The following is a 15,347-nucleotide window of genomic DNA, read 5'->3' as shown; positions in this document are numbered from 1 at the left end:
CGCTTGTCGCGCCTTGCTGTCCGCTCGGACAAACCTTAAATCACCAAGGTTCGTGTTCTCGACCTGTGTCTTTTTGAGATTTTAGCTGCTTCAGGTAGGCTTCCATGTGCATAGAGATACTTCCTTGCATGCCGAATTCACTTATACTCATAGCTGGTCTGGGCTCTCCACCAGTATGGCTAGTCAGCTAGGTTCAAACAGGCTAGATGTAAGGTGCCAGGCAGTGAAGTGATATTTAAACGTATTGCCCCCACTGTATAAGAATTGCTGACATTGAATCCCACTGCTGACGAAGCGTATCGGAAAATGAAGAAGCAACGGCATATGAATCAGCCCGCCGGTGGGTAAGCGAGTCCGCTCAGACACGGCGAAGAAGGCTTGCCAAGCTTGGTTCTCTTGGCTGCCGAGACAGTAAAGTACCATAGTCAAGAGAATATAAATAGACTACTCTAAGATCCATCTCGTCTTTTCCCCATCGTTCTCAATCCATCCAATTCAAGAAAACCTACCATCTAACCAACAACCGTCATGTCTACCCAAGCATCCAAGTCCATTTTTCTGTCCGCTCAGGGCAAGCTCCTCGTCCAGCCGGTGACAGAAAGGTACACGGTTGAGGGCTCCCAATGCCTCGTCCGTGTCGACTATTCAGCCATCAACCTCTGTGATTACAACTTCTTCTACATGGGACTCAGTTCCTTCATCACCGGATTCGAGATGTCGGGTACTGTCGAGCAAACGGGCCCTGACTCTCAATTCCAAGTCGGAGATGCCGTCTTTGGTATCTCACCTGTCATCATTCCAATGCCATCCTCGCATGGAACCCACCAGGACTTGGTTGTCGCGAGGTCTGAGCTACTCTACAAGATCCCAGCCGGTGTGTCATCAAAGGACGCCAGCGTAATCTGCATGCCCGCACATACAGCGGCAGATGCCTTGTTCAATGTCATTGGCCTGGGGCTTCCAGCCGCTGGCGTGGCTGGCATTGACCCTGTCGGCAAGGGAATTCTCATCTGGGGCGGCGCAAGCAGTGTTGGAATGATGGCTATTCAATTGGCCAAGGCTGCTGGGCTCCGTTACATCTTTGCAACAGCCTCGGCTAAAAACCATGACATCCTTCGAGAGTTGGGAGCCACCCACTGTTTTGACTACAGGAGCCCCAGCGTGGTTGAAGATATCCAACAGGCTCAGAAGTCGCTCGGCATTATTTTAGCCTTGGCCTTCGATACTGTTGGCAAAGGAGCCACGGCTCCTACGGACGCTGGCAGTCCCAGCTCTCCTGAGCTCACAAAGAATGCATTGGGCGCTTTGGAGGGTCTTCGCCTAGCCTACACGCTCCCGGTTCCCCAAGACCCTAAATTCATTATGTGCACGTCTTATCGGCCAAGCGGCAATGTGAACGCCATGGGCGCACCTCAAGATCCGGATTCAGCTATCCGTATACGCAAGATTATGGAGCATCTGTTGGCTCTAAAGGATGGGTGCTTGAGACTGCCTGTTGTCACAGTTGTAACTGGCGCTGAGGCTGGTATTGAGGGAATCCAACGTGTTGCGGGAGGTGAAATGAGCTTGGAAAAGCTTACAACAAAGCATCCACTAGAATATTGATAGCAAGTATACATATTACTGCTTTGAAATTTACTTTATAAGGGTAGTCTGTTAAGTAGTAATATATCTAGTTCTAAGGTGCATTGAGCAGGAACACATTGCGGGCTCAAGCCATCTTGCTGGACACTAACCCTATCAAGGATTAGCGCCCGAGAAAGCATGCATTATCCTCATGACCCCTCCCTCATAAAAGTCTCTGCTCTATCCGTTTATCATCGTCATGAGTAGAATTTGCCCTGCATCAAACCATGAGGTCCGCTTCTAGGCTGAGAAAGCACAGAGAGCGGCTGGCTTGTTCGGCATGCCGGCAGAGGAAGCTCAAGTGTGACCGTGAAAGTCCCTGCGGCAGCTGTATTCGCAGGAGAGACACTACATCCTGCTCCTACGAAGCTTCCATCGATGACCTGGACCGCGACCGTCTCCGCCGCACACAGGCCCAAGCACGTCTTGAACATCTGGAGCACCTCGTCGGGTTACTCGCGGAACAACGTTCAAGCACCACTATTGGAGCTCAATATAGCACTCCGGCTGTTGAGTTACCGCATGACCCGGACACTGGGGAGCACACAATCGCATCGTCGTCTTCTCGCTCCGACCAGGCTGGAAGTGGTACAACACACTGGTCAGCTATGCTAGACGACATACAAGCTCTCAGGTCTACCCTCGATCCTCTAGAGGGCAATGACATGGATGATGGAGACACGAGTGCTCCTCAAGCAGACGTTGGAATGGGAATGGACGTCATGTTCGGCGCTGGCCTTTCACAAGCCGTCAGTATCGAACATGTACTGAATACTCATCTTCCATCGCGAAGGAGCACCGACCGCCTGGTATCCACATAATTTCGCGTTCGGTTGTACATCACGCCATATATACATTCAGTGCAGTTTCAGAGGCAGTACGAGGCTTTCTGGAGCGACCCTAGCGCAGCTTCGCCACTTTGGATATCGATCCTCTTTTCAATATTGTTCATCGCCGCCAACATATCCCGAAACGGTACAGAAAATGAGATACCAGGGCATGGGTTTGCAGTTGCTGCCGCCCAGTGTCTCGCTCTGGGCGAGTATTTCCGCCCCAAAGCCTTCTGCTTCGAGGCACTCTTACTTTATCTCCATTCACGCTTCATGACTTGTCTGGAAATCTCTCCGGATATGGGTGCTCTTCTTAGCGTGCTTGCCCACATTGCGACGGTTTCAGGCTATCACAGAGAGAGTAGCGTCTCAAGTATGAGTCCCTTCACAGCAGAGATGCGACGCAGGGGATGGAGTATGTTCATGCAGCTTGATCTTTTAGTATCATTCCATCTGGGTGTTCCGTCGAGAATCACCTTATCAGTCTCAGACACACGAGCTCCAAGCAATCTTCTCGACTCCGATTTCGACGAACACAGCGCTCGACTGCCCTCCCCACGACCGGATTCTGAGGTGACTAGTGTAACATTTTGCATTATCAAGCACAAATTCATGACAATATTCGGCAAGATTCTGCAACATGCGCTTGTAAACCCTTCACACGAGGTAATAGACGCTCAAATTGACTCTTTGGATGCCGAACTCAAACATTTATACGGAAGCCTGCCGGAATTATATCGACCTCGGCCAATTCAGACTTGTATAATCGACCATCCTCAACTTATCGTCGCTCGCCTTTGTATGTCTTTTGTATACTACAAAAGTCTATGTGTTCTTCATCGTCCACATGTAGCCAAACATCGAGATAAGAGCATTCGAGAATGCTATTCGGCATCATCTGCCCTGGTAACTGACCTCCTACAAGTCTACGAGGAGTGCAGGCCTGGAGGCCAGCTGGATACCGAGGAGTGGTTGATGAAGAGTATCACCTGGCATGACTTCTTACTCGGTGTAACCACATTGTGTCTTGTGGCCCATGCAACAAGCCAGATCACTGAGGGATTTCATATCGATCAACTGAGTGTGAAGCTTCTGTTGGAAAGAGTCAGAACAATGCTTCAAACTGAAAATTCAGAAGATGGAGCAAGGGCTCGATCCAGAGTTTTATCGATAGTGGAAGCTACAATCTCTCGTCTATGGGCACAACAAAGCAGCGAAGGCATGCAAACAACAGCCGATATACAGGCGTCACCGAATGGAACTGAGGAAATGAGGTGGGAAAATGGGGAGGCCCATCAACACGAAACTAATTGGGATTATCTAGACGAGCTGCTCGATGCCTCTCATCATGGGATATTTACCCCAGCAGAAGTATAAGGCCTAGCAAACGTAGTCAGGAATAGGTATAGAAATGAACTTGTTTAGTATGCCTATTTCTTTTGGACCTGCCACATGCGCCGCCTTGTTCATGCATTGAAGCAGAGTAATACTGCCGTCTTGAATTTGTTCACTTTAGCAGAACTCCCAAATGGTCGCAACTCTGCGACGTAGTATTGGTGAGTGTATCCTGAGGGCGAGCCCGCGACCTGGGCAACGAAACCACTGTACTTCTGCGCTCGAGGGGATATGGCAGACCTTTTTAAGATCCTTTTGCAAAACGTAGGTCGAGATGCACTTGAGAATCGCAGTAGGGCACAGGCTCTACAGCCCTTCACGTTGTTATCTTACCCATGATTCAGACAAGGAAATGCCGAGAGCATAAAAAGCGGGCTATTTGAACGGCAATAGCCTAGAGACGAGAGCAGCGACTTAGATAGCGGATCGTTAGTAGAAGCTCCGAGCGCAGACGCTAAAACGCGGGGAAGTGCACCAGTCGCTCCAGGTTTCCATCTTGAGAAGGGCATCAGATTACCCCATCTACGATAGCTTATCGGCCATCATGTGGCTGATATACATTTGCAAGGAGATTGGTCAATCCGCACAACCATGGTAAACGTTAAACCTTGCTATCGCTTTAGCGTTCGCAGCCAAGTCTGGACGCTTGGTAGTCGAGACTCGGGGGTAGATCCGGTCCAAGTCGCCTGAACATTCTACAATGGGGATAGTTTGTTTGTCTTGATGTTGCAGATAAGCAGATCTGCGATAGTGAATATGAACACAACCGCGAGTGTTGTTTACAGAAACAAGGGTGAGACCATTTTAGAGCAATGAATCGGAACAGGTATATATATCCCTTGACATCCGCGCTATCGTCGCTGCCACAGCTCAATGCCAACGCTTGAGTAACACTCAAGACATTTGTTCCAATCCGATCTCACTTCATTTCTGCCATCATGGATGCTAACAAAACTGAAATGGGCATCTCACCCGTGGAAAGTAACCGTCCTGGCTCCCTACTTGACACCGACAATAAACCGGTAGTCAGTGAATTGGTTGAGAAGTATGGACAGACCCAGCGTGGTCTAAAGCCCCGTCACGTACAGCTCATGGCCATCGGTGGCTCAATCGGAACTGCACTATGGGTAAGCTAATCATTAAATTCTACATGACCAAAGGCTGATGAGGATCAGGTCGGTATCGGAGGCTATCTAAGTCAAGCTGGACCCCTCTCTCTTCTTCTGGGATACACCTTCTGGGGTATTTTCTTCATTTGGCCCACGTACCTGTGCGTCGCAGAAATGATGGCATATCTCCCCGTTCGCGGCTCCATTTTTGAACTTGCCTCTCGCTTCGTCGAGCCAGCTGTTGGCTTTAGCTTAGGTTGGACCTATTTCTTTGGGACGTGCATGCTTGTTTGTGTCGAGTACAGTGCAGTTGCCGCTGTGGCCGAGTACTGGGACAGTACAACCAATCCTGCTGTCTGGATAGCCGTTTCAATGGCTATCTGTATTTTTCTCAATGTTGTTGCAGTCAAGTAAGTATCCCAACACGCATTGTTACATCAAAAGATAACCGTTTGACAGATGGTATGGCGAAGCCGAGTTTATTCTCGCCATCACCAAGGTGTTCTTGTTCATCCTCCTCGTCCTCATCACTGTCATAACGATGGCCGGCGGAAACCCTAAAGGTGATGCCTATGGGTTTCGTAACTGGAAGGACGGAGCCATGCACGAATACTACGCCAAAGGTCCCACTGGTAGATTCCTCGGCTGGTGGTCGGTTGTTATCTATGCGGCATTTACTATCGCTGGGCCTGATATGATCGCCCTTGCGGCCGGTGAGATCCAGAACCCTCGTCGGACTATTCCCCGAGTCGCGCGGATGATATTCTACCGTCTTGTCGGGTTTTATATCGTCGGAGCCCTTGCTGTTGGCATTATATGCTCATCGAAAGATGAGAGACTTATTAGCGCCATCGCAGATGGTTCTTCTGGCGCTGCTGCGAGCCCATGGGTGATTGGTATTCAGAATCTTGGAATCGGATTCTTGCCTCACTTCATCAATGCCCTGATCCTTGTGTCTGGGCTTTCTTGTGGCAATGCTTATCTTTTTGCTGCTAGTCGAACGCTATATGGCCTTGCCAGAGGTAAGCCTGATCCACTGTTTATCGAACCTGACCAGACCACTGATAATGCTTTAGATCATCAAGCGCCCAAGTTCTTGATGAAATGTACCAAGACTGGCGTCCCAATCTATTCCACTGCAGTCGTCTCCCTGATCTCTTGCGTCACTTTCCTTGTGGCATCCAACTCGGCTATAGAGGTCTTCTTCTGGTTCGTTGACCTGACCACCACCGCATTCATCGCTTCGTACAGCTTTATGCTACTCGCGTACATTGGGTTCTACCGTGCTCGCAAGGCACAGGGTCTCACCGACGAGTCACTGTCTTATGTCGCGCCTTATACACCATACACTCCCATCATGGCCCTCGCTTTGGGATGCACAGCGATCTTTTTCGTAGGCTTTGACGTGTTCAGCCCGTTCAGCCTGCGAGGTTTCATCACATCTTATTTCGCCGTTGCTTTCACAGCTGTTATGTATCTGGTTGGCAAGATAAAGTACTGGAGAGAGGGTAAGGGTATCGTCAGTCCGAAGGATGCAGATTTGATCACTGGTAAGGCTGAGATTGACGAGGAATGCAGACACTGGGAGGAAGGGGGCATTGAGGAGGTTGAAAAGGCTAGACTGGCTGAGATGAATTGGGCCAGGCGTACTTGGGAGAGAATGTGGTAATTACAAGGTAGTCGCCGACGATGTAGAGTGCCTTTTGATAAAGTAGACTACCTTATGGGTCAAAGTGCCAATTTATCCATCTTTTCCTTCTACCGGTATCATGCGCTTTTCACACGACAAAGACCTCGAATCACACTCTTTGCATGTATTACGTGTTGACTGCCGATACTGGGTCTTGTACTTCAACTAGTACGCCATATCGGATATCTGAGATGGCTTCCATAACGGCCATAGGTCTTGATCTACAGAACAGACACTAGAGATGATACAGCGCTAGTATTGAGCATTTTATACTTACTAGTCAGTACGAATTGCCCATCTCGGCGGGGGATTTCCTCTTATACTTCTTCCCCTGAAATACTTGGGCAGGACAGACTCCATGATCGATTAATTGCAGAAATCTACCGTTGCCAAACGATATCCATTCAAATTTTGTAGATAATAACGATAGTATATTGACGTCTTTGCATATGACCTACCATTCACTAGTTCGTTCCCAGCCGTAAGCTATGCAAAGTCTCTTAACTAAGTACTGCAACCCATTCATCATTAACTGGGGAAAAGTTGTCGGTTTCGGGTGTCAAACTCAGCTTCTTACAACCCTTTTTGAGAGAGACCTTGTTGAATCGATCCTCAATCCAGGAAAGGAAGTATTGCTGTGAAGCTGGGAGAACCGCACCGTGACCAAGGCCTGGGTATAGCCTATACTCAGCAGTCGTCGAGCTTGCAAACTCTTTGCACGTTTCGTTAAAGGCCTCCTCAGAAGTGTCAGGGTATACCAAGGGATCTTCAGCGCCTTGGATCACAAGCAATGGAGCTGCCAATTTATGAGGCCCTGCACCATTATAGATTGTCTCCCACTTGATGAAATCGGGGTGTTGAATCCAACTAGTGTTCTTGTAGAGTTGACTGACAGTTAGGTTGCTGTAGAGGGCAGCTGAAGTATAGAAACATCCTTGGTCGGCCAGAGGCATCCGGGCAAGAAGGATATCAGAAGCATAGTCCTCAACTTTGATAGAGGGGTAGATCCTTGAAACCGATTGTAGCATGAGGGAAGAGAGGAAGTCTCCAGCAGGTCCATCTCCGGCACGACGGATCATTTCAGCGATAATCTTGCTTGGGACAAGGCCAGGAGAAGCACAAACCGCCCCAATTAGGCCGCCTGTAGCCTCCGGCTTTGCCTCTCGCTCATTGGTGCGCCAGCAAGACATTCCACCTTCGCTGTGGCCCATAACAACCCACTCCTTTGTAATCTTGCTGCCTAGAGCTTTGCGTACAGCCTGGACGCTTAAGCTGGCATCTGCTGCATGGAGAATGCCAGCCTCGTACATAAAGCCCTGGGCCTCGCTTCCCTGGCCTGCGTAGTCAGGGGCGATAACGACGTAGCCTGCAAGGGCTAGAGCAAACGGAGCTGACTAGCCATAGAGCAGTGCACGATGGTTCGATGGTGAACACTGTCGGGTTCCGCCAGCTGTTCCGTGCGTCCAAACAACAGTACGGAATGGCTTATTCCCCTGCGGATTGGAGTATGGAATAAGCACAATGCCAGTAGCTGGAAGAGGTTTCCCCTTAATATCCTCAGACATGTAAAAGAAACGAATCAAAGATATGCCAGCAGGGACAGTCCATCGCCGGTAAGCCTGTTCAGATGGAATCTTTTCCCATTTTAGTATATCTGCAGTCGAATACTTTGACACATTTGAGGGGGTTGAATAGAAGGAATCAGTGGTGATATCTTGGTTGACCCATCGTTCTGCCTCCATAGCTAGCACCTGTCGGTAGGCGATTTGACAAGTGGCATCGCATCGATTTGGCTCATTGGCATATGGGAGAGGAGTTTGCGGCGCTGCAAGAGCGCTTGCGATTAATATAAGGGGAAGGAGTTTGGATAACATAGTGCGAAGGGTTACTAAGTAATGGTTGGGAAGACTAGGGAGAAGGGGACATTTGATGTGTCTTCGGGATCCACAATGTACTTTGAATTTGTCCTCCGGTAACAGGATTGTTGGAGGGAGGTGTTGAATTTATAACTGCTGTCGGCACTGGAAATATCTCTTAGCGCTGCATAAGAGCCTTGGAATGAGATGAAAATGTGGCGATATTAGTATTTAATTAGACCCTAAGCCACATCATTCCTGCATCTACCACGTGAAGGATCAAATAGCGACTGCAAATTGTTATTATGACTTAGTGTAAAATACAATGCAATTGAGTTTTACCAGTTAGAGATCTCTCTCAGCACTTGGCTATTTAGATACATAGATTATTACTAAAAGCAATTAGCTCAGCCTCAAAGTGTATATAACCTTGAGGCATTTTCTAGTCGTATCTGGTGATATTCATCATGGGGGGCCGTTGTACCGTCCCCGCGATGACAAGCGCGTAATAAGCGAGTGGCGTATAAACCGCTGTCTTGCCTGGAATGTTCACAAACTCAATTCATAACAACCTCTTAAAGGCTCTCACAACAGACGAGACAGACGACTCCATTTGAGCTAAGCATAAGCGAGGTCTCCAAGCATAGAAGCCAGTATATTATCAAGAGACTGAATAAGTATGAAGAGACTGTTGCTGAACGGCAGTTTCAAGCCAATACGAACAATACCTTGCTTGAAGGTCATGAGTAATACAAAACCTTGATAGATCAAACAGACCGCTAGTAGTACGCAAATGACTCAAAAAGCCACTGCTGTTACCGATGCCAAACTTACTCCCCTAGCAAGCCATTGAGTTCTCAGCCACATTGGCACGCAAGTGCAACGGCACAACGGTGGGAAAAAGCAGCTACAAGCAATTATGGCTCGCTAGTCAGATGAAACTACGCAGGTAACCGAGCCTCAGAACTGGAGCTTAACTAGAGCCGCGTTTGCCGAATTCCTTTGACACTTGGATATTCTACTCTTTGATCCTTTTAGTGCACCTTGTATTGCACATTTCTCACCAGCACTAAGAGCTTCCTCTAGATCGGACTTGAATTCATCTAGAATCATTAGGATGACATCATGAATCTTGAGTTTTCGGTATCATACTACACCATTTCCTGCGTTGCTTGTCCACTGTATAGTGACTTAGCTAGCTATGTATCAATAGATTTTTCTTTCTAATAACACTCTCCATGATCAGGATGTTGTTACGGCCATCTGTGCGTGCTGAGATGGTTAATAGTTGTGATAAGGTTAAGAGCTTGAAAGAGGCTTTACCCCCCAGGCCTCAATGGCAAAAAACACCAAAAAGATGGTAAATGGGTCGTGGCTAATATTGCCTTATCTTAAGCGACAAATAGTGAGTTGATGTCAGCTGAGGCTCAGTCGTACTTACCTTGTCTCATGAAATAAAGTATCAATGCTGCTTAATTTCCATTTAAAGTTGGTCGGTCGGATTTAATTTTTCCTCTAACCAGGAGTATCACCTTACAGAACTATCTTATCTTTAATCTATTCATCGAGAAGATCCGGGATATTTATAAGTTCGCATATTGAATAGCTTCTCTATGTCCGAAGAGGCCCCTGGACTAACCAGTTGGACTTTCTGCAAAGACGATTCATGGTTAGGCTTAAGACGGCTTAGGGCAAGAGTTACAACATTTTGTCGCCTATTATTCAGTGCAAGAACAAGACTCGCAGTCAAAGATGGACTCACGTACTTGTCCTGCGATATAGCGCAATGTATACACATTCTCCGTTTAGTTGGCCGATTAATTTATCAAGAAATTACAGGTCGTCATTATAGATAAAGATGTGCTTGCATTATATTAAACTGCTGCAAGTCTAATACCGGCAGTTCTTTGAGGTTTGATCACTTCCGCAAGATCCGGAGTGAAATGCCTACCAAGGTTGCAGTGGGAAGCTTGTCAGAAATGCCGATCCCAGCAAGACCAATGATGACATGTAAGAAATTAGCCTCGTGCAGCGCACAGCCAATGAACAGCGCTACATTCCGAACTTGCCAATCGGCTAATTGAATGTGTGATCCTTTGATAAGGCATCATAAATACCACGCAGGCCTCGCCTTTTCAGCACCTTCATATTCATTCGAAACTACGCGTACGTAAAATAGGACGAAAGACAAAATGAAGCACGTCAGTGTTGCCATCATAGGCGCCGGTAAGTAATCGTGCGATATGTCATACTGATCTCTAACATGTCAAGGTCCTACGGGCATTTCCATGCTCAAGCAGCTTCTCCAAGATGGCTTCAACGCGACGTTGTTTGAGAGACGCAGTTCTGTCGGAGGATTGTGGGCATATGATGCAAATAATGGATGGACCACTGCATTAGCGTCTACGAGTGCAAACATCAGCAAGTATACCTGTGGATTTACCGATTTTCCAATACCAGACAGTAAGTCGGGCCAGGCTCCACTGATATCATGATGCATGCTTACTTCATCCAGAGTATCCCGTCTATCTCAGCGCAGCAAACTTCCAAGAGTTTATGCAGAGCTACGCGGAGCACTTCAAGCTCACGGAGCATATCTCGTTCAACAGCAGTGTTCAAGTCGTCAACCGCAACAGCGACGATAGCGGGTGGATATTGGAGGTTGAGAAAGTCGGAACGGGCGAAAAAGAGTCTCGCTTATTTGACAAGGTCGTTTTCTGTCATGGTTATCAGACTAAAAGAGTAATGCCGATATTTCCGGGGCAGGATAAATTCGATGGGGAGATTATACATTCGCAGCAATACCGAAGGTTCGTGGTACCATGATTCGCAGTTCTCTCGACCGTACTAACAAGTAATCTCTAGCCCAGAAGCGTTCCAGGACAAAACAGTGGTGATCCTCGGCCTATCCACGACAACAGGCGAGATCACGCCGCAAGTAATCAGCACAGCGAAAAGGGTCTACCTCTCCCATAGAAGCGGCCAGATGATGGTCAAGCGCATGCGTAAAGGACGGCCGACAGATTTAATAGTCTCGTGGAGACGTCGCCAGATTACTCAGTGGATGGCAAAGAACATACCTAATTTCTACAGATACTTGGCGGGCTGGGGAGCCAGACTTCTCTCGTCGCAGTTCTCAGATGTGAAACTCGACCCGGAATGGCGGATACAGTCATTCCGTAACCCGACGTTGCGATTACCGGGTCTTATTCAAGATATCGTACCTCACTTGCAAGACGGTAGCTTGACGAGTCTGCATGGAATTAAACGTTTCTTGGGCGGACGGTCAATCGAGTTTGATGACGGGACTGTCGTGGATGACGTGGACAGCGTTATCTTGACTACAGGCTACTGTGCCGACTTTTCTGTCTCTCCTTTCGTCGAAAAGAGCGTGCCAAATTCATCGACTTATCAGGGACCTGCCATTCAGCGCCTATACATGAATGTCTTTCCCCCGAAATACGCGGACAGCTGCGCTGTGCTATGTTACTCAGCATATGGCAAAAATAATGGCTTCTCATTCAGCGATGTCATGAACATGGCTATCTCGAACATTTGGCGAGGCGTGAGCAAGCTACCGTCTTACGAAGAGATGGAGAAATGGGTTGACGACCATCAAAAATGGGTTGCAGCAAACTGGGCCCGAGAGCCGCATCTCGATGTGAGCATGGTCAAACAATATGAGTTCCAACCCTGGATGCATCAACAAGCGGGAACGGGAATGGAGAACCTTGGGTGGGGATTGGCAGGGTGGAAGTTCTGGTGGAAGGATAGACAGATGTACAACCTCATGAATCACGGTGTAGAGACAGCTCACATGTTTCGATACTTTGAGACGGGGAAGAGAAAAACGTGGGAGGGGGCGAGGGATGAGATTGTTCGTCAGAATAAGATAGTTGAGGAGAGCTTTTCTGGGAAGAACAAGAAGCTGAGGGAGGAATAGGTTGCAGCCAAGTCAGGAGACGTTTTCTAGAACTACAACTCCTGCGTCTTGGGCCCGGCATTAGAATCGGATGTAGGTGGCTATATTCGTCTTCACTAGAATTATGACCGCATCTCATTTATTATCCTTGCGCATAACGGCTTTGCTTAAGCCCGGCGAACGGACCAGTTGCCTATATTCTGCACCGCATAAAGGCCCCCTCCAAAATTATGGTCGGGAGAAAACGGTCGAGCTGCGGAATTGAACCCTAGCCGCCGATCCTCGATGCAACGCCCCCTGCAGCGGGGGTTTCGATGGTTCTGGTTGGTGCATGTAACGGCGTGCGGCTCAACGCCCCGGTTATGTACTCTGATCCCGCGGGAGTGGAACCCGGGCCAAGCTCCATGTTCGGGGATGGGCGGAAAGGCAGCTAGTGTGAGCCGAGGCTATGCCGTTCGTGGTAGTTGGTCTGGTTTGTTCGTTGGGGTGGTATTGCACTGCCTGCTATGCCATGTGTGAGCCAAGCCTGTAGATTCTGCACTCGACGTTGCGTCTGGTAGCTATTGGTTATGTATGTATAATGGGGAATTGGTGGTGCAGTTGACCCCTGACTTGTTCTGGACTGAATGCCGAGGTCGTTACATTCAACGAGACCTCCCCTGGTTTAAACCGGGATACTAAGAGATTCTACTCCGTATTGATGGATAGATAAATAGCAAGTTGCAGCCGACTTATGCTGTTCCTCACCATCCATTCATTACAGTCATTCCTTCATTCTCCCTCGTTGACCCACCACGGCCACAGGGACGTCATTCATTTATAACACTCTTTGATTGGATCTTACTTAATACATCATGAGACACGCCTTCTTTGCCGGCCTTCTGGCCGCCCCAGCTTCCGTGTGCGCCGTCGCCCTCACAGGCTACGAGTACATCGTCGTTGGCTCCGGCGCTGGAGGAGGTCCTCTGGCTGCTCGTCTCGCACTGGCTGGTCACAAGACCCTTCTCATCGAGGCCGGTGACGACTATGCCTCTCTCAACTACACCGTCCCTGCCTACTCTGCCAATGCGTCCGAGGATCCTGAGATCTCGTGGAACTTCTTTGTTCGTCACTACGCTGATGATGAGCGACAAGCTCGTGACTACAAGACCACTTATGATACCCCCAACGGAGAGTACACTGGTCTTAACCCCCCTGAGGGAGCTGAGATGAAGGGTACTCTGTACCCCCGCACCCAAGCTCTTGGTGGCTGCACAGCTCACAATGCTTTGATCGCCGTGTACCCCCACCAGTCTGACTTTGAGTACATCGCCTCTCTGACCGGTGATGACTCCTGGTCAGCGGATAACATGCGCAAGTACTTTGTCAAGGCTGAGGACAACAACTACCGCCCTGCAGGCGAGGCTGGCCACGGCTACGATGGCTGGCTCAGCACTGAGACTGCTCCCCTCAGCATTCCCCTCAACGACGAGCAGCTTTTCAGCATTCTCGGGGGAGGTGCCGTTGCTCTTACTGAGATGAGCGGCAAGAACATCACCTTGGATGGTCTGCTTGCCGACGATGCCAACGCCGATACTCTGGCTCGTGACCAGGAGGCTGGCTTCTACCAGATCCCCCTGTCTACCAAGGATGCCAGCCGTATTGGACCCCGTGAGTTTATTCTCTCTGTCCGCGATGCCAAGCACTCCAACGGTACAAAGAAGTATCCCCTCGATGTCCGAACCAACTGCTACGTCACCAAGGTTACTTTCGATGACTCCAAGCCCCCTCGTGCCAATGGCGTTGAGTTCCTTGACGGCAAGCATCTCTACAAGGCTAGCCCTCTCGCCACTGGTGCTGCTGGTACCCATGGTAACGCCACTGCTTCTCGTGAGGTTGTTGTTGCTGGCGGTGTTTACAACACTCCTCAGATCCTCAAGCTTAGCGGTATCGGACCTGCTGATGAGCTGAAGAAGTTCGACATCCCCGTTGTCTCTGATCTTCCCGGTGTTGGCACCAACCTGCAAGATCACTACGAGATCTCCGTCCAGGGAACTCTCGAGAACAACTTCACATCCTTCGATGGCTGCACTTTCGGTCTCTACACTGATGAGGACCCCTGTGTCGACCGCTGGAAAGCTCCCGTTGATGGCGATCACGGTATCTACTCCTCTTCCGGTCTTGCTGCCACCATGTTCTACAAGAGCTCCACTGCTGAGAAGGACAACTTTGACATCTTTGCTTTCGGTGGCCCCGTCAACTTCAGAGGATACTTCCCTCAGTACGCCGTCAACGCCACCATCGAGCACAACTGGTTCTCATGGGCCATCCTCAAGGCTCACCCTCGCAACACCGCTGGTGAAGTCCTCCTCAAGTCCGCCGATCCTCTCGACATGCCTGCCATCACCTTCAACTACTTCGACACTGGAAACGGCGACTCCTCTGCTGATCTCCAGGCCCTGTACGAGGCCGTCGAGCTTACCCGCAGCGCACTGGCCAACCAGCCTGTCAACGTAACTGAGGTTCTTCCCGGTGCCGGCGTCACTTCTCAGAAGGACATTGAGACTTATGTCAAGGATGTTGCTTGGGGTCACCACGCTTCCTCGACTTGCCCCATTGGTGCTGATGATGACAAGATGGCGGTTCTCGACTCCAAGTTCCGGGTTCGAGGTGTCGCTGGTCTTCGTGTTGTTGATGCTTCGGTTTACCCTCGTATCCCTGGTACCTTCACAGCTGTGTCGACCTACATGGTTGCTGAGAAGGCCGCTGATGTCATGTTGGCTGAGCTTGAGGAATAAATGTTTATGAGACAAGTGGTCGTAATGTATATTAATGTTGAGCTGATCTTAGACGAAGACTAATACCAAGTAATGTTTGAGATATAAACTACTCTGCCTCATGAGATGGTAATATTGTGATGCTTATCTGCTACATGTAATT

General features: G+C 49.1%; 6 protein-coding genes across 6 annotated transcripts; 5 read left to right on the top strand and 1 right to left on the bottom strand.

The window, feature by feature from the left end:
• Window positions 1-528: 528 nt before the first annotated feature.
• FMAN_10848 (uncharacterized protein) lies at window positions 529-1,605 on the top strand (the record flags this gene model as incomplete). Its single annotated transcript, XM_041823641.1, has 1 exon — window positions 529-1,605. One exon carries the CDS (start codon window positions 529-531, stop codon window positions 1,603-1,605), a length of 1,077 nt encoding a protein of 358 aa, XP_041689201.1.
• A 248-nt stretch (window positions 1,606-1,853) lies between these two features.
• FMAN_10849 (uncharacterized protein) lies at window positions 1,854-3,833 on the top strand (the record flags this gene model as incomplete). The annotated part of the gene is made up of 3 exons (XM_041823640.1): window positions 1,854-2,435; window positions 2,493-3,255; window positions 3,382-3,833. 3 exons carry the CDS (start codon window positions 1,854-1,856, stop codon window positions 3,831-3,833), a joined length of 1,797 nt encoding a protein of 598 aa, XP_041689200.1.
• Window positions 3,834-4,789: 956 nt separating this feature from the next.
• On the top strand, window positions 4,790-6,629 carry FMAN_10850 (putative general amino acid permease; the record flags this gene model as incomplete). Its single annotated transcript, XM_041823639.1, has 4 exons — window positions 4,790-4,978; window positions 5,027-5,370; window positions 5,420-5,982; window positions 6,037-6,629. The coding sequence occupies 4 exons, from the start codon at window positions 4,790-4,792 to the stop codon at window positions 6,627-6,629; spliced, it is 1,689 nt and encodes a 562-aa protein (XP_041689199.1).
• A 521-nt stretch (window positions 6,630-7,150) lies between these two features.
• Window positions 7,151-8,524, bottom strand: FMAN_10851 (uncharacterized protein; the record flags this gene model as incomplete). Its single annotated transcript, XM_041823638.1, has 2 exons — window positions 7,151-8,016; window positions 8,065-8,524. The coding sequence occupies 2 exons, from the start codon at window positions 8,522-8,524 to the stop codon at window positions 7,151-7,153; spliced, it is 1,326 nt and encodes a 441-aa protein (XP_041689198.1).
• Window positions 8,525-10,698: 2,174 nt separating this feature from the next.
• FMAN_10852 (uncharacterized protein) lies at window positions 10,699-12,449 on the top strand (the record flags this gene model as incomplete). The annotated part of the gene is made up of 4 exons (XM_041823637.1): window positions 10,699-10,732; window positions 10,778-10,969; window positions 11,022-11,316; window positions 11,372-12,449. 4 exons carry the CDS (start codon window positions 10,699-10,701, stop codon window positions 12,447-12,449), a joined length of 1,599 nt encoding a protein of 532 aa, XP_041689197.1.
• An 833-nt stretch (window positions 12,450-13,282) lies between these two features.
• Window positions 13,283-15,205, top strand: FMAN_10853 (uncharacterized protein; the record flags this gene model as incomplete). The annotated part of the gene is made up of 1 exon (XM_041823636.1): window positions 13,283-15,205. The coding sequence occupies one exon, from the start codon at window positions 13,283-13,285 to the stop codon at window positions 15,203-15,205; it is 1,923 nt and encodes a 640-aa protein (XP_041689196.1).
• Between the last annotated feature and the right edge of the window lie 142 nt (window positions 15,206-15,347).

The sequence above is a fragment of the Fusarium mangiferae genome, assembly GCF_900044065.1.
Source record: "Fusarium mangiferae strain MRC7560 genome assembly, contig: FMAN_scaffold016, whole genome shotgun sequence".
NCBI lineage: Eukaryota > Fungi > Ascomycota > Sordariomycetes > Hypocreales > Nectriaceae > Fusarium > Fusarium mangiferae.
Note: the sequence above shows the minus strand (reverse complement) of the source record. Positions and strands in the feature narration are given on the sequence as shown.